Below are 21242 nucleotides of genomic sequence, written 5' to 3' on the forward strand. Positions count from 1 at the left end.
GGACTTCAAAACGAGTATACCCACGGTGGTTGAGGAGAGGGAGGGTGAGGAGAGGGAGGGAGGGAGAGAGGGTGAGGGAGGGGGTGAGGAGAGGGAGGGAGGGTGAGGAGAGGGAGGGAGGGTGAGGAGAGGGAGGAGAGGGAGAGGAGAAGGAGGGAGGGTGAGGAGAGGGAGAGGGAGGGAGGAGAGGGAGAGGGAGGGTGAGGAGAGGGAGGAGTGAGGAGAGGGAGGGTGAGGAGAGGGAGGGAGGGAGGGAGAGGAGAGGGGAGGGTGGGTGAGGAGAGGGAGAGGGAGGGTGAGGAGACGGAGGGAGAGAGGGAGGGAGGGTGAGGAGAGGGAGGGAGGGAGGGTGAGGAGAGAGAGGGAGGGAGGGAGGGAGGGAGGGAGGGAGAGAGGGTGAGGAGAGAGAGGGAGGGAGGGTGAGGAGAGGGAGAGAGGGAGGGTGAGGAGAGGGAGGGAGGGAGAGGGAGGGAGGGGTGAGGAGAGAGAGGGAGGGAGGGAGGGGTGAGGAGAGGGAGGGAGGGAGGGTGAGGAGAGAGAGAGAGAGAGAGAGAGAGAGAGAGAGAGAGAGGGAGGGAGAGAGAGAGAGAGAGAGAGAGAGAGAGGGAGGGAGAGAGAGAGAGAGAGAGAGAGAGAGAGAGAGAGAGGGAGGGGGAGAGAGAGAGAGAGAGAGAGAGAGAGAGAGAGAGAGGGAGAGAGAGGGAGGGAGGGTGAGCGTTGTCAACCGGATGACGATTGACTTCCCTGCGGAATGCTTTTGCATGACACTGGATTTGCATCAAAGATGGTTCTGCAATATCTTCCCCGCTTCTACTTCTGAGTCCTCTGTTTAACAGACGGTTGATATGAGTCTTCTCCTCTGACAGGTAAATCACAACCCACATCCACAGCTACCCACCTAGAAGAGCACTAGCTAACCCTCTACTCGCTTGTGTTTCACTGTCTTGTGTTCTTGACCTGAACGAGACTGAGCCAACTTGATAGCTAGCTCTAGGTAGCTAGCCCTATGCTAGCTAACGTTGCCTAGCTACTTAGCCTATATCTAGCTAGCAAGCTAAGCTAACGTTAGTTTTTTTGAACACTCCCTTCCGACCAGACTGGCCTGTTAGATCTGGATGCTACTAACCACAACAGAGACATTTGACTTATTTCGGTAGCTAACGTTAGTCACTACTAGTAACTAGCTGTCAGTTTGCTAGCTAGCCACTAGGAAAGAAAGAGTTGACAGCTAGCTAGTTATGGTGCGTTCGTTTATAACTGGGAGGTGGTAAATTGCGACTTGCTAGGAATGATTAAATAAAACACCGCATGAACTCGCACTTCCTCGTCGCAAATTCGGATGTTTCTCAGCCCCCAGTTGCTCGAATGCACTAGATATAACTAGGTAACTGTGATATAATGGTATATAGATATAACTAGATAACTGTGATATAATGGTATATAGATATAACTAGGTAACTGTGATATAATGATATATAGATATAACTAGGTAACTGTGATATAATGGTATATATATATAACTAGGTAACTGATATAATGGTATATAGATATAACTAGGTAACTGTGATATAATGGTATATAGATATAACTAGGTAACTGTGATATAATGGTATATAGATATAACTAGGTAACTGTGATATAATGGTATATAGATATAACTAGGTAACTGTGATATAATGGTATATAGATATAACTAGGTAACTGTGATATAATGGTATATAGATATAACTAGGTAACTGTGATATAATGGTATATAGGTATAACTAGGTAACTGTGATATAATGGTATATAGATATAACTAGGTAACTGTGATATAATGGTATATAGATATAACTAGGTAACTGTGATATAATGGTATATAGATATAACTAGGTAACTGTGATATAATGGTATATAGATATAACTAGGTAACTGTGATAATGGTATATAGATATAACTAGGTGACTGTGATATAATGGTATATAGATATAACTAGGTAACTGTGATATAATGGTATATAGCTCGAATGCACACAGGTGGGAGGTAGGTATTTTCCCACTTGCGACTTGCCACCTCCGACCACAAACGAATGCACCATAAGTTAGCATTTGCTGCTGACCTCCAAAAGCCTCGCTGTCATCGCCTTTCCACCGTCTGTAGCTAGCTAGCTAGGTAGAGACAGTATAGCTACAGACAGGAGGCTTTACCAGACTCTCTTTTTTTGGGCATAGAAAAAGAAGGCTAAACCAGTTCATGTAACCAACCCACTTTATGCATTTCATTGCTATTTTTGCTTGCTGTTACATTCAAATATGACCTTTTAACAGCAGACCAATCATATCCACCATTGCTTGGCACCTGTAATGTTCTGCGGATATAAGATCATTCCCTTCAGATCATGGTGGTGGAGATATATCTATAGTCTAGTCTATATAGTCTAGTCTAGTTCTGTTCAGTGTCAGCAGGGTCAGCTTGGGAAATGTCAGCAGGAAATGTTGCTCTTCTTGTTGTAATGTCACCTCAGTCTTAGTAATATTTTGTAAACTGTCTTAAAACTCTCCTCTCATCAATACCTTGAGTTGGGAGCTAGCTCCTTACTTCAGCAGGAAGGCGGGCTTCACAGATTGGTGTGTGAACACCTTTTTTGAATGATTAGCTAGGCCTATAAGTTGTGTCACTCAGTGTTGACTCTCAGGTGTCTTCAAACTGTCCATGCTCACTTCTCTCATGCTCTGCCTCTCCCTGTGCAGGTAGCGATTGGACACAGTAGACATCAACGCCACCATGTATTCAGAGTGGAGGTCTCTGCACCTGGTGGTCCAAAGTGACCAAGGTCACCTGAGTGTCTTGCACTCCTACCCTCCAGCAGTGGGGCGTGATGTGGCCAACGCCGTGGTCCGACCCCTGGGCATCCCCTCTGCTGACAGCCTGCTCAAGACAGACAAAGAGGTAAGGAAGAACGGATCAACCCTCTAGCCTCTATGACCTGCTGGAGGTGCAATTAATCTTATTCAAATGCATACTGTAGAAATGCGAGGATCCCCTTTTGGTCGGTCAAAACATTGTTTGTGAGATAATATAATATTGTTCACCAAAATGTATCATGATCAAATCTGTTTCAAATACTCAAGTGTTGTAATCTGCAGATTCTACTCTTAAAATATATCAACAGCTCTTGGGCATGAGGTCTCACTTGGAATGCAATTTAAAAAAATATTATTGTTTGTCAATGTGGTCTTAAATTGCATTCCAAGTGTCATTAAAAAGGTCTTTAACAGTCTTAAATTTTTCTTGCTGAAACCTGCAGATACCCTGGAGATGGTACATGTAAAATTAGCCAGGCCAACTGTCCATTTCTGTCCAACCTTCATGCATTTAGCAGTCCACGGCGAAGGCTAGATGCAGTGTTGGTTGTGGACAGGAACCAAGTCCAACAATCCCTGGTCCCGGCCACAGCCACTAGACCTCTCTTGGGTCAGCCTCTGATTCGCCTTCTTTCACTGACCTGTTTTGAATATAGGCCCAACTATAAGCCTGATAAGTCGTCTTCCAATGGACTCAAGCCTTTATTTTTCTTTAACTTTACATTAAGACCTGTCCAATTTTGATGTGGCATTACTCTAAGGGAAGTCCCCTGTCAGTATGTGGAATCAAAGGGAGGAAACCTTTCCATCTGCCATTGTTTTGCCTATTTCCGCAAATCATGTGTAACTCCAGTGCCTTTCACGGGCTTTTGTTAGTCCCGTATTTTTAGAAAACGACCGAGGCCGAACAGTCACCTGCTCACCTCTATGGCCTCTGGCAAATGGAATGTTTTCTTTTGCCGCGCATGATTGAAATACACCACTAGCCCAGGCACAACACCACCTCTTCGTTCTGTTACTTTCTTATCACTTCTCTCTTTCACTCACCCCCCCCCCCTCTCTTTCTCTCTCTCTCTCTCTCTCTCTCTCTCTCTCTCTCTCTCTCACACTCAATCGACCACTCTGCTTGCTTAGTAAAAACAGTCCTCAGCCTTGCATGTGTTTCTGTGGACCCCTTTCGTGTGGTGTGTGGAAAATGTGCTCACTTCCCCGTGTTTGTGTGGTCCCGGGCCGAGACCCTGGCCCCTGTGCTGCTTGATAACATTGAGAGGATTTCCTGCGTATCCTCCTGGGCGTTTGGCCCCGAAATTCTATTGACCAGCGTTCCTCCGCCCGGCGGTCAGCTCCTTGAGCTCTCCTGGCCTGAACTCTAAGATAAGGCTGTTTTTTTTACTAAGCGCCAGCCGAAGGAAGAAAAAAAAGAATGCCATCGGCCAAAGAATGCACACACCCATGCCCCCAAATGTCTTTATAGCTCATTTTAGTTCTCCAGATAAACTCCTTATGCATGGCTTTGGTTCAGTCCTAGCTTGCTGGAGTTGTACTGTACTCGTTGTACTGTACTCTTTATTAGCCTGGCTTTGATAGGGGGTTTGTTTTAGCCTCTGGTAGTTGACCGGGAGTAGCCAGCAGACCTACATTGACCTTGACAATGACCTTTGTATGTATTTTCTCACATTGGAAGTAGCCTGCGTGGGCCAGGAGTGATTGACTTCAAACTGGCCTCTTTAAATGAAGATAGTTATCCTATATCACCATGCTGTATACAGTACTGTAGACTAGGCCTAACTATCCAGAGATAGGCCTTTTCTTACACTGTTACAATAGGACCGTTTAAAAGTCAGATCCCATGAAAAGCTATCACATTGCGAGTGTTTGAACGCAGCACGTTTACCGTACGTGATTGCAGGTGAAGTGGACGATGGAGGTGCTGTGCTACGGGCTGACACTCCCCCTGGACGGGGACACGGTCAAGCTCTGTGTGGACGTGTACACGGACTGGATCACGGCGCTCATCTCCCCGCGAGACTCCATCCCTCAGCCCATCGTCAAGGAGCCCAATCTCTACATCCAGACCATCCTCAAACACCTCCACAACCTCTTCCTCCCCAGGTAGACTTGACCGCTCGCTCACACCGCACTCCGCCTGACCTCTCCTAGTCGGTGGATTGATATCGCAGTCGTTTCACCCGTATTTCTAGACGGGATCGATTAATGGAATGACCCAGCATCCTCATTATTTTGCTGTCTCTTTTTTTCCTCGTGCAGACCAGAGCACTACAGCCCCATGCACTTCCGGCTGTGCCAGCAGGTGCTGACGGCAGTGCAGAAGCTGGCCAGGGAGTCGGGTAGCATGGCGAGAGAGACCTGGGAGGTGCTGCTACTCTTCCTCCTGCGAATCAACGACACCCTGCTGGCCCCGCCCACCGTGGGAGGTCAGTCACACCTCGGGGGGAGCGTCAGCGTCCCCCCTCGGCTCCCCCGCGGCCGTCAGCGTCCCCCCTCGGCTCCCCCTCGGCTCTTAACGTCAGACGCCGGCGTCGAACGCGACGCAACGGCTGCAGTGGAGCCGCTGTCGTTAATGACAATGGATTCATTTGCCTAGCGTGTGACGGTTGCTGGTTGACGCTGATGGACCCAGTGGAGCCAAGCCGTTGGAATGAATTATCATTCTATTATCATTACCCTGATAATGCAAAACATTGGTCCAGAAGTAGATGCCAGTGATGGATCTTTAGTTGTTGTTTATTTGTTGTTGTATGTTTGTTTTTTTTCTGACTGTCAGACTCAACTTCCCGTTAAACAGCAACGCTAACAAAGCAGGCTGAATGGTAGTTCCTCCTGGCTAGTTATTTACAGGAAGTATTAATGGTGATGTGCACAGTCCTTTTCATTACTGCAATTCGGACAGGCGCCTTCTGCTGAGGAGAGCAATGTGAATGTCACCTGCTCTTTACTAGCGATGATACAACTGCGTTGTGCAGTCAGTTCATTTACTCTATACAAAATGTACTTATTGCATTGGATAAAAGCATCTAAAATAGATAAATGACTCAAATGTAAATTAATATGCATACTCAAACAGAAAACTATTGGTTGAAAATGCCAATTTTAACTGCTCACCGCTTCTCTCCCCCCCCCCCCCCCCCCCCTCTGTTTAGGCGGGATAGCAGAGAAGCTGGCCGAGAAGCTGATCAGCGTGCTGTTCGAGGTGTGGTTCCTGGCGTGCGCGCGCTGCTTCCCCACGCCGCCCTACTGGAAGACGGCCAGAGAGATGCTGGCCAACTGGAGACACCACCCGCCCGTGGTGGAGCAGTGGAGCAAGGTCATCGCCGCCCTCACCTCCAGGTAGAGGCCGCCTCCCGCAGTTCACATCACGAGCACGGGAAGGATGTTCAGTATGGTCCCTCCATCCATCCATCTTCATCCGCTTATCCGGGGTCGGGTCGCAGAGGCAGCAGTTCCAGCAGGGGGCCCCAGACATCCCTTTCCCTAGCAGCATCAACCAGCTCTGCCTGGGGAATCTTTAGCCGCTCACAGGCCAGTGCGGAGATGTAGTCCCGCCACCTAGTCCTGGGTCTATCGGTAAATGGTAAAGAATGGTAAATGGACCGTGCTTACAGATGGTAAATGGACCGCGCTTACAGATGCATCACCCTACGATCATTGGACGACCCGCTCTACCTCCTGAGTTATACAGTCACCTCATTTGCATACAGGCCACAGTATAGCGCAGTGTACCATCCCCTAATCCAAATGGGGGAAGAGCTGCCGTTGGGAGATTTTAATATATAGTCAGCCTAACACTGTACCCATAACAGGACACTTATGTGCGATAGCAGTTTGATGAATTATAAACAGCCAACCAATTAGTTCTTGAGGAACCCTAGAAAACCTTTCTGGTTTGTTTGCTTTTTTTGTTTTAGATTGCTCCGGTTCACCTACGGTCCGTCTTTCCCACCGTTCAAAGTTCCCGAGGAAGACGCCGGCCTGATCCCAGCAGAGATGGACAACGACTGCGTGGCTCAGACCTGGTTCCGCTTCCTTCACATGCTCAGGTGAGAGGTCAACAGCTAGCTAGCTACTCTATAATGCTCAGGTGAGAGGTCAACAGCTAGCTAGCTACTCTATAATGCTCAGGTGAGAGGTCAACGGCTAGCTAGCTAGCTACTCTACACATGCTCAGGTGAAACATACAACATGGTTAGCTAGCTACTCTACGCAGGCTCAGATGAAATATACAACACTTGCTACTCTACCATATTCCATATGAAGGCACTCTGTCCCTCCCTCCCTCTGTCTGTGTGCGCCGCAGTAACCCGGTGGACCTGAGCAACCCTGTGATCGTCAGCTCCACACCAAAGTTCCAGGAGCAGCTGCTGGGGGTGAACGGTGTTCCCCAGGAGGTCATCCAGCACCCCTGCCTCAAACAGCTGCCCCAGATCTTCTTCAGGGCCATGAGGGGGATCAGCTGCCTGGTCGATGCCTTTCTGGGTAAGGAGGACACACTGCCCAGCCTGCAGACTGTCTGGGACACCTAGGACAATCGCCCCACCTCTGATTTACGGAGTTTTACCACCTGTTGACAGGACATGGGGAGTGAAGGTTTATAGACTCACAAGTCAGTCTATAAACGCTTTGCTCAACTAGAGACTAAGGACATTCTCCCAGCTTCCGTTGCTAAAACTGGGTGGAAATAAAACCTGCATTGCAGAACAAATCCAAAGTCTTTAGGGCATATGTTTGCTCAGGTTTGAACCAATCCAAAGTCTTTAGGGTGTAGGTTTGTTCAGGTTTGAACCAATCCAAAGCAGTAGGTGTAGGTTTGCTCAGGTTTGAACCAATCCAAGTCTTTAGGGCATAGGTTTGCTCAGGCTTGAACCAATCCAAAGCAGTAGGTGTAGGTTTGTTCAGGTTTGAACCAATCCAAAGCAGTAGGTGTAGGTTTGTTTAGGTTTGAACCAATCCAAAGCAGTAGGTGTAGGTTTGTTCAGGTTTGAACCAATCCAAAGTCTTTAGGGCGTAGGCGTGTTCAGGTTTGAACCAATCCAAATTCTTAAGGGGTTAGGCTTGTTCAGGTTCGAACCAATCCACAGCAGTAGGTGGAGGTTTGCAAGCGGCGGTTCTTGGCAACTATTTTGAACATAGAAATCCCTAATAAAGAAAAAAGCTCCCTCACGCTGTCCTCTTTACTTGCAGCAATTTTAACGAACAACGTTACAGCACTGGGCCATCGTCAGATTCACATTTGAACGTGACGATGGCCTAGTGCCAAAACGTTGCTCATTAAAATTGCTGCTTGTGAAGAGAACAGTGTGTGGGAGCTTCTTTCTTTATTCACTCCTTGTGAGTTTCTCCTACGCACCTGCCCATGCAGATGTGCAAAAAAGTTTTTCTTCTTCTCTCTGAATCTAGAAATCCCCACACAATTGGTACGCGGAGATTTCTGGTCGTCTGGTATCGCGAGACTAGCTCTGCGCTAACAGATCCTGATCCTAGCCTGCAGCAGCTTTGAGAACCATCTTTAACGGTGGCTACTGCTCCTGTATTTTCATGTACTGTTTTGTTTCCATTGCTTATTTAATGGAATCTTGAACATGTTTCTTTCTCTCTAGGTGTTGCGATGGCAAAGAGAGAGATGCGAGAAACACTGCCCTCTATCGGCGTTCATAAGACTAAACTGTATGAGGCAGAGATTGCCACCCCAACCGGTAAAAAAACATACACCGAGATGTTTTTAAACTGATCACGCAAGTGTAGAAGCATCAGATTTCACCATACAGAATTCTGATCTAATTCCAGGTCTAGTTACAAGCTACCTTTTGGTTTTATCGATTTTGTTTATATATTGGTCCACAAAGCTGTCTCAGTGTGCCTCCCGGGCCTCTTAAAACAAAAACCAGAGCTGGGTTCATTATATATTCCCCAGCTGCCTTATGACCTTCTAACAACTGTCTACTATGTTTGTAAAGGCATTGACATCTAGCAGAGACCTCCCTGTCTGTCGGTGTACAGTAAGCATTAGTACCTGTCACAGTGTAAACAGCCCAGGGCTGCCATATCTCACAAAGCTTAGTGACACGCGCATGCAGACGGAAACAGACGCTGCTGCATTACTACGCACGGTACAGTATGTTACCTCAACAGTAACCAGTCATTTGTTCAGAACAAAAAAAATCCCCAAAATGTTATAGATTGAGCATTGACCAAAACTGTGAGATTGACATATACCTGCTAATTTATTCTTTTCTTCTGTGTGTTTTCCTAACAAATGGCACTATTCTGTCTTCTGTTCCTCAGGAGTGACAGTCCATAGGCACTATATACGAGACAGGCTTCCCTCATTAGGTATTCGAAACCGAACTAAACAAATCAAGTCAATAAAAACTAACATGGTAGTGATTCTGGTCCTGGACCCATATTGCGACTAATTCTAGACTAGAAAGCAAATTCAATGGAAATCCTTCAAAGAGCGTGTTTTTTTAGTCAAGAACAAGGCTTAGGCTAATTATCTGTGACGGGCAAGACCCACATATTGTTTATGTTCACAACAAACCTGATTGCTCACACAATAGGGGTGTGTGGGTGTAGGACAAATGGGGAAATCGGTTCCAATCGTACGGTCTTGACAATCCAATCTTCAGGGACATCCAGAGAACATGTTACTCACAAGCCAATGTGTAAGAACGATGTGCAGCGAAGCTGTGTGATTCTGTGTTTTGATTGATGGCGGTGTCTACCAGTATAACCAAGGTATTACATTTCGCCGTGGTCGTTGTGTGACATTTCAGGCTGTGCTTTAACTCTCCATCTTTCAGGTGTCGCGGTGTCTAGGAACAATTTCCGCGAACTCCTCCCTTCCTATGGTACTCTCATACGCTTCCGACCAAATTATAAGGGAGCTGAATGCATATTTGTGGATTTGCTGGGGTTGGCAAAAACATGATTGTGTGGAGATGCTATTGCATGCCATCAAGCTGCTGTGTAGAAAAGAAATTGAATCATAAGCACTTTAAGCCCTGTAAAAGAAGTGGTATTTGAAGAGTCGTGCAGCAGTTTTGTTGTCCGTTTTAGCGTAATTCTTATTCTTTATTTTATATATACTGTATATATATATATATATAATTGCATTTTTCAGCAAGCATTGCAATTTGTGGGATGTAGCCTACTGCACACGGTTGTTCGAATTCTGGAATCACAAAAACTGGTGTTAAGTTTTGATCTGTGGGGATTTACACTCACCCAATCAACGCCTGCGTCTCCTGTGCCAGCGTGTGCAGCAGATATGCATGGGCCTCCGCTGGGTGCCTTCTGAATTGGTCATGGTGCTTTCCAACCACCTTCAGACTGTTTAGTGTCAATGTGCCTTACTGTATTATTCCGCCTCTGTAACTGTACCCAGGAAGAAGGCCCCCACATCACATCAAGTTTGTGTATTTTTAGTTTTTTTTTTGTTTTTTTTTTGGGGGGGGGGGGTGGGGGGATTGTCAAAGGGTTAAATGCAAATGAGGAGCCGGATTGTTGATGATACTGTACTAACATCCAGGAAGTGGTGCTTTTAACCAGAAATTGGGTGATGGGGACACGGGACTTGATTGGTCCCTGGTGTTTTCGCTTTAACCGTCGGAATTAATTCAACTTCCACACACTGATCTCCAGCGAGGCCGCATCGCTTCCGATAACAGTGAAAAGATATGATTCGGGGAATCTAATCGGACCGTCAGATCTCGGCCAATCGCAGCGCAGCGACCCCGTCGTCTCATTTCCCCACTCTCCCTTCTGTTTTTTGTCCCTCAGGTATTTCCCGCCCCCGCTCTGACAGTGCCCCGCCCACCCCCGTCAACAGACTGAGCATGCCGCCTCCCCCGACCACCACCAACACCACGCCCCCTCACAGCCGGAGACACAAACCCACAGGCGTGACCAAGACCACCAGCAAAGCCTCCACAGTAGGTTCCTACCTCACCCAAGTGCACCAGAGACACTTTAGGTCCATGTTACTGTATTTTCTTTAACAGTCTTTTCTTAAATTCACACCACTTTATAACAGAAACATCTTGAATTTATTAAGTAATATTACCAAGAAAGTGGCCTATGAACATCCCATCTTAACGTTGACTTCCTTTCTTCTAAGTAGAGCTTTTCTTGATCACCCCCCACCCCCCCCCCCACACACACCCTTATCCAGGTGAGCACAGCACACCAATCCAAAGTGTCCCATCAGCCGTCGTCCACCTCCCCTCTGTCCAGCCCGAACCAGACCAGCTCCGAGCCACGCCCCCTGCCCGCCTCCACCAGGCCGAAGGTCAACAGCGTCCTCGACCTTTTTGGCCAGTGGCTGTTTGACGCCGCCCTGGTGCACTGCAAGCTGCACACGGGGCTGAGCCGCGACAGCAGTATGACTGGTAAGGTCAGAGGTCAACCAGGGTTGGATTACCGGGAATTTTTTATCCAATTTTTGGGGGGTTAATCTAAAATTTTCCTACCTGCAAGATTGTGACATTTCAAAAGATCCGATCGGCTAAGTTGATATCTGTCGAGTTTATCTCCGACAACCGGTGGTACTTTGGCTCACGTTTGGGTTTTGTTACCATAAATGCATGATAGTTGTCTGTAACTAAATTTTATATTATGTCTACTAATTTCTTTATACTGTAACTGAGTACATGGAGAAATTCAACCATGAAAAAAAAGTCCTGAAAACAAAAATGCCCAATCAGAAACACTAGGCATGTCTATCACAACTGTTCTTTGATTTGTTCCCATTTTATTTCTGTTATCTTGCAGCTACATTTTTCCAAATTCTCCTTTCTTATAAATCTTGTAAGTAGGAATATGAGCTTACCTCTAGCTTTATCACGCAGTCAAATATCTTTTATGTTCGCCTAGGCCTATCTGCGCTTGGTTTTCCGTTATCTTTTAAACTGATTTGTTGTTTTTGCCTTGATTCCTGGGGAACGAAAGTGTTCCCTTTTATGGGTGGGAGAGGGATGCTGAATTCCACACTGACCCCTAACCCCTCCCCCTGTGAGCTAATATAGCCTATCGCTGAAGGGCTCTTTCTGGAGTAAACATTCTATAAATCGCTCTCTCTGATAGGCCAGGTGGAAGTCCCCTCATATTTCTTACGCCTTGCTCAGAAACACCAACATGAGGGCAGTTAGGGGATGAAGGGTTGGTATGGGATTCAGAAGATGTTCAACCCTAAAGCTTGTCGTGCCTGTGATCAAACTGACCTGCTATGCTGCCTTCAGCTTTGGATCACGTCATTTTAACCCGTAGAAGATGTCATACCGAATTATTTTCCACAGAAACTCGAAGCCTCTCCGTTTCTCCCTGAGTTCAGCAGCTTGGTTCGCTCCCCGTTTTCCTTTGAGTCTGTTTGTAGCCTAAATCGAGACTTGCATGTCGTCGGTGTCTCGTCTGGTGTGTGTCAGCCGTGTCCTCCTCTGCTGCCTCATGTGAATTTGGAAAGGAGGTGACATACACCACAGTCCTGGAACAGGGCGTACGTTTATCTGGCTCATTAAGCACACAGGGGGATTTCTAGTGTCTTTGTTGGACACAACTCTTTAGCCTGAACACCCTGCTGAAGTCTGAACACCTCGGGAATTTCCCCAAATCCTAATTGCTCTTAAATCAAATTGGACTGAACAGGAGCGTTGCCATTGCTGCGTCTCCCGACCCCTAGAGTGGGACATCACATGAAAACAGCTGTCAGAATGCTACCAGTTAAGAACATGAGTAGGCCTGGTAAATGTAACACAATTGGCCTTGGAAGTAAATACTGTATACTCCTTTTTATTATACTGTATTACACTAACACACTAGCAGGAAACCAAAGAACTCTCAAATTGTCTTATTAGTCAAGTCTTTTTGTTATCTTGACATCTTGCAGAATATTATTTTGCTCAATGCGCCGTAGCATCTTTAGACGGTGACACCCACTTGAGGTCCAACTAGATGAATGTGCTACTTTTCTTTCATATTCTTTTCTGTGAAAAACTCTGCTTGAATATGTCACGCTTATGACCTCCTTCCTCCCCTTCCCCACCCTCTCCTCCCTCTCTCCCTCCTCCTCCTCTCTCCTCCCTCCCTCCCAGCCCTGGCCACCCAGGCCGGGGTGGAGCTGAGGAGGAAGGGCTCTCAGTTGTCCACCGACACCATGGTGTCCAACCCCATGTTCGACGCCAACGAGTTCCCCGACAACTACGAGGCGGGCCGGGCCGAGGCGTGCGGGACCCTCTGTAGGATCTTCTGCAGCAAGAAGACGGGGGAGGAGATCCTGCCGGTCTACCTGTCCAGGTGAACAGCAAACACACAGTCACGCACCAGAATGGACGAGAGGGACATTTTGTTTTGGGAAGATGATTAAAGGTACCCAGTGTAGTTTTTGACCACTAGTATGCGCTCTAGGGCAAATTTGAGAAGGTGGTCCCCGAAAATCGCGTAATTGCGTCAATACGCGAAGCACATAATAGTGACGTTTCACACATCTTTGTTGTTTTCAAAACATTAGCTAAATATCATTTTGCGTTGAAATTACAAGGTAGGAAAGACATCCAAGTGATTCAACATGTTCATTAGACTACAAGGAAGCATATAATCGAGGAATTTCGAAAATAAACAAAGAACGGATTGTTTTGATTCACGTTTCATTGGGTACCTTTAACTTCATTCAATAACTAATATTAGCAGGATATATGAGAATGTCGTTAACAGTCTAGTAGTCCAGTGAAATTCACTCACTGGTGCCACAAGTTCAACAACGTTTTTGGTGATGCACTCTTACTGACCCTTGTTCCGGTAGGTTCTACATGGTTCTGATCCAGGGTCTCCAGATCTCAGACTTTATCTGCAGACCGGTTCTAGCCAGCATCATTCTCAACTCCTCTGCCCTGTTCTGCTCAGACCTGAAGGGCATCAACGTGGTCGTACCCTACTTCATATCCGCCTTGGAGAACATCCTCCCTGACCGGTGAGTCAACGCTGTTTGTCTGAGGAGGCCAACGGGGGCGTTGACCGCGTAGTTGAGCCCAGCTTGTGTTGATGGCTCCGTTGTAAACTGAACATCATGACAAACACAAAAACAATTACAATCATTCTCTCTCTCTCTCTCTCTCTCTCTCTCTTGCTCATTCTCTCTCTTTCTCTCTCTCGTTCTCTCTCTCTCTCCATCTCTCTCTCTCTCTCTCTATCTCTCTCTCTTTCTCTCTCTTTCTTTATCTTTCTCTCTTTCTTTATCTCTCTCTCTCTCTCTGTCTCTCTCTCTCTCTCTCTCTCTCTCTCTCTCCCCTCCAGGGAGCTGTCCAAGTTTAAGAGCTATGTCAACCCCACAGAGCTCAGACGAGCCTCCATCAACATCCTGCTGTCCATGCTGCCACTGCCACACCACTTTGGCAGCGTCAGATCCGAGGTAACCTGTCAATCTGGCCCATTCACGTAGACGAAGCAATCAATGGGATATTCAAGTGGCGGAACGATGAGGTTTGATAAGGACACGAGCCGTGTTGATGAGTGATGGCCGTGGGGGGAAGAGGCTGTTTTTGTTTTGTTTTTGTGGCGCATGGACCCTGTCCTGATGGACGACAGTCTCCTGCCAGAGGGGAGTGGGTCAAAGAGACCGTGTCTGGGATGGGAGGGGTCAGTCACGATCTTTCTGGCCCGTTTTAGGGTCCTGAAGGCGTGCAGGTCCTGTAGGGAGGGATGAGGTCAGAGCGGATGACGCGCTGCAGTCTGGCCTTGTCTTTTTCTCTCGCGGCTGGAGGGACGGGTTCTTTCTAAAGTTCTAGAATCATCTCCACAGTCTTGAGAGCGTTGAGCTCCAGGTTGTTTTGGCCGCACCAGGACAGCAGCCGGTCGATCTCCCACCTGTAGGGGGACTCGTCACCCTCGGGGACGAGTCCGATGAGGGTGGTGTCGTCCGCAAACGTCAGGAGCTTGACAGACCGGTGGCTGGAGGTGCCAGTGTTCGTGTACAGGGGAAAGAACACAGCCTTGGGGGGGGAGCACAGCGCACAACCAAAACACCAGCGCATCTAGTTCCATCTCCCCTACAACCTGAGCTAATTGCAGTTATTGAAGGTGTAAATGTTTTGGGGTAAATCTCCACATTTCGTGTTTTCCAGGTTCTCTTGGAAGGCAAGTTCAGCAACGACGACAACTCCCTCCACGACAAGGCCGTGACCTTCCTGTCCCTGAAACTGCGCCTGGTCAACATCCTGATCGGAGCGCTGCAGACGGAGACGGACCCCATCAACACTCAGATGATCCTGGGTCAGTCTAGAAGGCACATTCTAGAACTACGATACAGCTGTATACTGCACGCTACAAAGGCAGCGTGTCTGTTCTGCACATCACATTTCTATGTAGTATATGAGCTTTAGTCTAGTCTCACACAGCCTGGAATATCCCTGGCTTTTCTTCCGGGTCGTCAGCCCGTTGTGGTACCCGCAGATTGAACTTTCGATGAACCAAACGGTCATGTTGTTTTCTACCGCAGGCGCAATGCTGAACATCGTCCAGGACTCCGCCCTCCTGGAGTCTATCGGAGCTCAGGCCGAGCTGGTAAGTCCCGGCTCGTATCCAGACCCAGGTGTTAGGGGTTTTTCAGGCTCGTGTCAGAAGGCTGACGTCCAAATAGACCTCCGCCCTCCTCACGCTTCTCTCAGAATCTGAACCAGAATTAGTTTATTGCCATTGTACTTTTACATGCATACCGTAGGATTTTTTTTTTTTTTTTACATTTTCCTTTTTTCTTTTTTTTTTTCTTTTTACATTTTTTTTTTTCTTTTTTTTTTATTACAACAAAGCAACAGCGGACAAGTGCAAGGACAGGACAGGACAGGACAGTGCATGACAGAACTCGTAAAGTGCAGTGATACAAATATAGTGCAAAAAGTAGTTGGACTATAAACAGTCAGCACAGAGTCGGTTTAGCGCAAAAGTTGCAGGAGGCGAGGGAGAGAGAGAGAGAGTCAGAGGGGAGCCATGTTTCTAAGGCCGATGGCCGCGGGATCTCCCGTGTTCTGCTGTGGTCCGTCGGGTCCCCTACCCACAGGGCAGCGCGGACGGCAGCCACTCCCTGTCCAAGAGCCACAGCAGGAACAACAGCGGCATCAGCAACGCCAGCGGGGCCAGCTCCGAGGCCACCACGCCCGACAGCGAGAGACCGGCCCAGGCGCTCCTCCGGGACTACGGTGAGGCTCAGAGGACACGTTCTGAGGACGCGTCCTCCGTCCATCACCATGACAACCAACTGGGTTTTAGGCAGCACTTAAGATGTTCGAAGTACCAAAGCCAACATTGTAATTAATTGTAATCAGGGCTGGGCATTGGCACGGACCACACGATACGATGCGTATCACGATACATTGCGATACGATATAATACACATTGCGATACGTTGCGATACTCTGCATGATTTACTGAAAATTAAAAAATGCAGCTGAAAATACAATTCCATCCCCCGCTGTGTGATCTTGAGGGCGGAGGGAATGTAAGGACATTTTAAATCCGTTTAAAACATGAATAATGTGTCTGACTGAATTCTATCCTTCATTTTCTCTATCTATTCTGTGTCTTCTGTATATTTTCCTTGTGCAAAAAAAGTTTTTTTTTACTGTATTGAAACAGTACCACAGAAAATCGTGGAAAAAAAGATTACGACGTATTGCGATTTTATTGCACAGCCCTAATTGTAATCAAATCATTTGCCTCATCCGCTACCACTTGCCTACATGTTTCAATATGCCATTTTATCTTAGGTCAGCTAAAAGCTGATTAACACAGGGTATGAAGTTTGATCATGTGGATGTTTGGTTATTGACACTCTCTCTTAACCTTTTCCACATCTGGCAGTCATGCTTGTTATAAAGAGCATGTCTCACATTCGGTAAAGGTGCTTCTAATGAACCGGAAATCTCTTTCCACTTTCATATTTGCAGTGATGCAGTGCCGTTTAAGTCCTACTTTCTATACCCATACTGTACATGACAATAGAAAAACACACACACTTCTATTGTTGTCTTTTACAACAGTTGCACTTCTCTCTGTGTTGCAATGTGACTCTGGCGTTAACCGCATGCACGTGAGCATGTTGTGAGTTCATGCATGACATTTTCAAATTGAGCCGGAACTGTACCCAGACTGTACCTGCTGAATCAATACAATAGATTTGGTTTCAACACAATAGATTGACTTTTCTGAGCTGATGACTAGTGCGGGCTCCGCCTTGTGTAACCGTAACGCTGACTTTTCAGAGGTTTAGTCTGAAAAGACGAGCAACACTCGCATGTGAAACGACGGAAACTTCGGCTGACATGTCGCGCATTATCCGCCCTTTGACGCGTTTGACGTACGCGTCTGAACAACGAGCCTAACGCTGACATGCGGCCGTTTTGTTGACGTGAGACACTTCAGCGACGCCTACATGCTGACTTGTGTGTGTTTGTGTGGAGTCTGATGCTTACTGGATGTGCTCTGCCTGGCAGTAGCCTAGTTACTAACCCCAGCCCTCTCTCTCTCTCTCTCTCTCTCTCTCTCTCTCTCTCTCTCTCTCTCTGCTATGCTTGTGGTGTGTGTCGTTGTGCGGTGTGTCGTCGTGTGTTGTGGTGTGTTTGTGTGGCCTTGTCGTCGGGGGAGGGGTCATATCCGTAGCTCTCCATACAGACACCGCCGCCGGCCTGTTGATCCGGAGCATCCACCTGGTGACCCAGAGGCTCAACTCCCAGTGGCGGTCCGACATGAGCATCTCCCTGGCCGCGCTGGAGCTGCTGGCCGGCCTGGCCAAGGTAGAGTACCACTCACACTGACCCCCTGACCCAGGCGTGATGTATAGACATGTACAGACCTGGGCTGAGTTTCCCAGAGGCATCGTAGCGCTACGTTCATCGTAGCGCTATGATGAACGCCATAGCTTACGATGAACGTAGCGCTACGATGCCTCTGGGAAACTCCGCCCTGTGCATCTCCCTGGAGTGGTAGTCAAAGTCCATTTTATTTATGTAGCACATGTTCATACTGTACAAGCAGATGTTATTTATGTAGCACGTGTTCATACTGTACAAGCAGATGTTATTTATATAGCACATGTTCATACTGTACAAGCAGATGTTATTTATATAGCACATGTTCATACCGTACAAGCAGATGTTATTTATATAGCACATGTTCATACTGTACAAGCAGATGTTATTTATATAGCACATGTTCATACTGTACAAGCAGATGTTATTTATATAGCACATGTTCATACTGTACAAGCAGATGTTATTTATACAGCACATGTTCATACTGTACAAGCAGATGTTATTTATATAGCACATGTTCATACTGTACAAGCAGATGTTATTTATATAGCACATGTTCATACTGTACAAGCAGATGTTATTTATATAGCACATGTTCATACTGTACAAGCAGATGTTATTTATATAGCACATGTTCATACTGGACAGCACGGTGTTTTACAGAATAAATAAAAACTTAGTTTATTTGTTGGTATTAAGAAAAGTAAAATAAGAAAAAAGAACAGGATGGAACATACTGTGTCTGGTAAAAGAGAAATAGAAAATAGGAAACTGTAAAAAAAATATTAAAAAAAATAAAGAGAATAAAAGAATATTAAAATTGAGTAAAACTACATAAAAGCGAGATTAAAAAGTTAAGATTAAGATCTCGCTTAAAAGTTCCTGCAGTTTCAGCCACTCTTAGGCTTTCTGGCAGGGTATTCCAAAGGCTGGGGGCGTAAAAACCGAACGCTTATACCAACTGTAGATCCTCCCACTGCTCCTGCCAGTCTGCCACGTTATGACTCAGCGTGCCCCCCCCCCCCCCCTCCCTCCCCAGGTGCGCGCCAGCGTGGAGTCGGCGGACCGCAAGCGCGCGGTCAGCTCCGTGTGCGGCTACATCGTGTACCAGTGCAGCCGGCCGGCGCCGCTCCACTCCAGGGACCTGCACTCCATGATCGTGGCCGCCTTCCAGTGCCTGTGCGTGTGGCTCACGGAGCACCCGGACATGCTCAACGAGAAGGTAGCTAGCGCCGCCGGCGCCACGCCACATCCACCCTCCGGACTAACGACAGTACCGTACCGTACACTCCTAGAGGGTCGGTCTGAACTAGGGATGTTAACAGTTAATCGACTAGCGATTAATTGCCGATAAGAATTTTCATTTAAGATTTGGTTACTCGATTAATTGTTTGTTAATGGAATGGAGCTTTTTTGTTTTTGAACGAACGTTATCAACGGGAGTTGCGTGAAATGTAATCATGATTTAAGGTCTGACTGCACAAATTTCAAAGACACAGCGGAAGACGACACAAAAATGAAGCGTGCAAAGCGCAGTCCGGCGCGGGACATTCTTATCAATTAATCGACTGTTGTTTGTTAAGGTTAACAGTTATCGATTAATGAAATTCCTTGAAATTTGCAACCCTCGTCTAAACGTCAGGGTCCCACCTGCAGATTCACGGGGTTCGCGCCCTGGTCTCGCCAGATCCCAATACAGCCAGGGGAGTGGCATATCGGGCCGCCGCCCCCGAGGGCAGTTAGTTTAATGTCGGCGCAAGGGTCCAGCACTCTACAGCGACCCCATCTGGAGTCACGGGTCACGGGCTTGAGAGAGTCAGGTAGCTGGCCCTCTCTTCCGGATCGGCTGAGCGACGGAAACATCCACAGCAGCGATTGGACAATTGGACAATAGGTCGGGTGTGATTGGCTACCAAATTGGGTGAAAAATAGGATAAAATCTGAAATAAATGTATATAGGTGTAAGATTCTACAACCTGTACCAGGACTATTTTCCTGCGGCCATTCAGAATCCCCCCCCCACACACACACACACACACACACACACACACACACACACCACAGATGTTAGATGTTGACCTAGCTCCGCGCTGCGTCCCAGGACTGTCTGATCGAGGTGCTGGAGATAGTGGAGCTGGGTATATCGGGCAGCAAGTCCAGGACGGGGGACCAGGAGGTGCGCTACAAGGGGGACAAGGAGCACAACCCGGCCTCCATGAGGGTGAAGGACGCCGCCGAGGCCACGCTGTCATGGTGAGTAGCAGGGCCCGAGGGGGGGCGAGGCGGCCTCCACACACAGCTGGAGGGGGGCCAGGCGGCCTCCACTAGCCTCCACCAGCCACCTCCACACACAGCTCTGTTTCCGCACCTAGAGGTGGTATCAGATGTAGCACACAGTGCTTTACAGAATAAGAAAAGATAGTAGTTTATTAGTAAATGGTATAAAACAATCATACCATTTTTTTTTTTAAGATACATGAGATGCTGATGTCAGTCGGTCTCTAAAGCTGGATTCCAGATTGACATCGCGTTAACAAAGCTTTCCCGATGTGTCCAGTCGACACTAATAAGCCTACAGTACAGAAACACGCTGTGTGAACGTGAAAGCAACATTCCACCCAGCTCCGCCTCCAACTGCCCTTTTCCTTCGCTGTCCCCACCAAGGTTATAATAGTTTTGCTTCTTTCATTAGTTTTTATTTTCATTTCGTTTTAACTTTTTGTTTTGATTTTAATTAGTTTTTAAAGCCAGTTTGCTAGTTTATTTTTTATTTTTTGAAAATGCTTACAGTAGTGAGCATTTTACTACTATACTATAATTTTAGTTGATTTTAGTTAGTTTTGTAAACACATTACAGTTTTAGCTAGTTATCATTTTTTGTAAAGCTTAGTTTTTGTTTTTATTTCAGTTAACTAAAATGTTTTTTCACGCCTAGTTTTAGTTTTTTAGTTAGTTTTCGTGAACTCTAATAACCTCGGTCCCCACGCAGCATCATGCAGGTGTTGGGGGCGTTCCCGTCGCCCAGTGGCCCCGCCTCCCCCTGCAGCCTGCTGAACGAGGACACGCTGGTCCGCTACTCCCGACTCACGGCCACCGGCCACGGGAACTTCCGCTACTTCGTCCTGGACAACTCGGTCATCCTGGCCATGCTGGAGCAGCCGCTGGGCAACGAGCAGAGTGAGTGACCTCTCCGCCTCCTGGCCCCGCCTCCTGGCCCCGCCTCCTGGCCCCGCCCCTCGTCCCCCTAGAGACCGATACGGGGTCGGATAAAGACGCGCAGAGTAGATTACCGACCGCTTAGTCCAGGATTGTATGGAGATACGTTGACAAGCCTCCAGATCTTGTGTGTGTGTGTTGCGTGTGTGTGTGTTGCGTGTTGCGTGTGTGTGTGTTGTGTGTGTGTGTGTGTGTGTGTGTGTGTGTGTTGTGCAGATCCCTGCCCGTCTGTCACCATGCTGATCAGAGGGATGTCTGGGAGGCACGCCTGGACCATGCAACTCTTCCACCAGCCCAGGGGGGCTCGCGCCAACCAGAAGGTATTATATATATACAATTATATATACACACACACACACACACACAATAGTGC

General features: G+C 47.4%; 1 protein-coding gene across 2 annotated transcripts in view; it reads left to right on the top strand.

Moving 5' to 3' along the window:
• Window positions 1–733: 733 nt before the first annotated feature.
• ralgapb (Ral GTPase activating protein non-catalytic subunit beta) overlaps window positions 734–21242 on the top strand; it is a 28016-nt gene continuing 7507 nt past the window's right edge. The window contains exons 1-23 of one of the 2 annotated variants that reach the window (XM_084460649.1): window positions 734–866; window positions 2730–2928; window positions 4753–4955; window positions 5112–5278; window positions 6005–6191; window positions 6770–6901; window positions 7159–7337; window positions 8459–8506; window positions 9144–9191; window positions 9662–9709; window positions 10641–10792; window positions 11032–11248; window positions 12947–13148; window positions 13654–13821; window positions 14145–14259; window positions 14972–15119; window positions 15346–15410; window positions 15904–16042; window positions 17502–17635; window positions 18693–18875; window positions 19755–19906; window positions 20643–20830; window positions 21086–21189. In XM_084460649.1, the coding sequence (XP_084316775.1) occupies window positions 2764–2928; window positions 4753–4955; window positions 5112–5278; window positions 6005–6191; window positions 6770–6901; window positions 7159–7337; window positions 8459–8506; window positions 9144–9191; window positions 9662–9709; window positions 10641–10792; window positions 11032–11248; window positions 12947–13148; window positions 13654–13821; window positions 14145–14259; window positions 14972–15119; window positions 15346–15410; window positions 15904–16042; window positions 17502–17635; window positions 18693–18875; window positions 19755–19906; window positions 20643–20830; window positions 21086–21189 (3144 nt within the window). In that variant the 5' untranslated portion in view covers window positions 734–866; window positions 2730–2763. Of the gene's footprint in view, window positions 867–2729; window positions 2929–4752; window positions 4956–5111; window positions 5279–6004; window positions 6192–6769; window positions 6902–7158; window positions 7338–8458; window positions 8555–9143; window positions 9192–9661; window positions 9710–10640; window positions 10793–11031; window positions 11249–12946; window positions 13149–13653; window positions 13822–14144; window positions 14260–14971; window positions 15120–15345; window positions 15411–15903; window positions 16043–17501; window positions 17636–18692; window positions 18876–19754; window positions 19907–20642; window positions 20831–21085; window positions 21190–21242 lie in introns of both variants that reach the window. The other variant, XM_084460648.1, reaches the window with a different exon arrangement.

This window comes from Borostomias antarcticus, assembly GCF_949987555.1.
Source record: "Borostomias antarcticus genome assembly, chromosome: 33".
NCBI classification, from domain to species: domain Eukaryota; kingdom Metazoa; phylum Chordata; class Actinopteri; order Stomiiformes; family Stomiidae; genus Borostomias; species Borostomias antarcticus.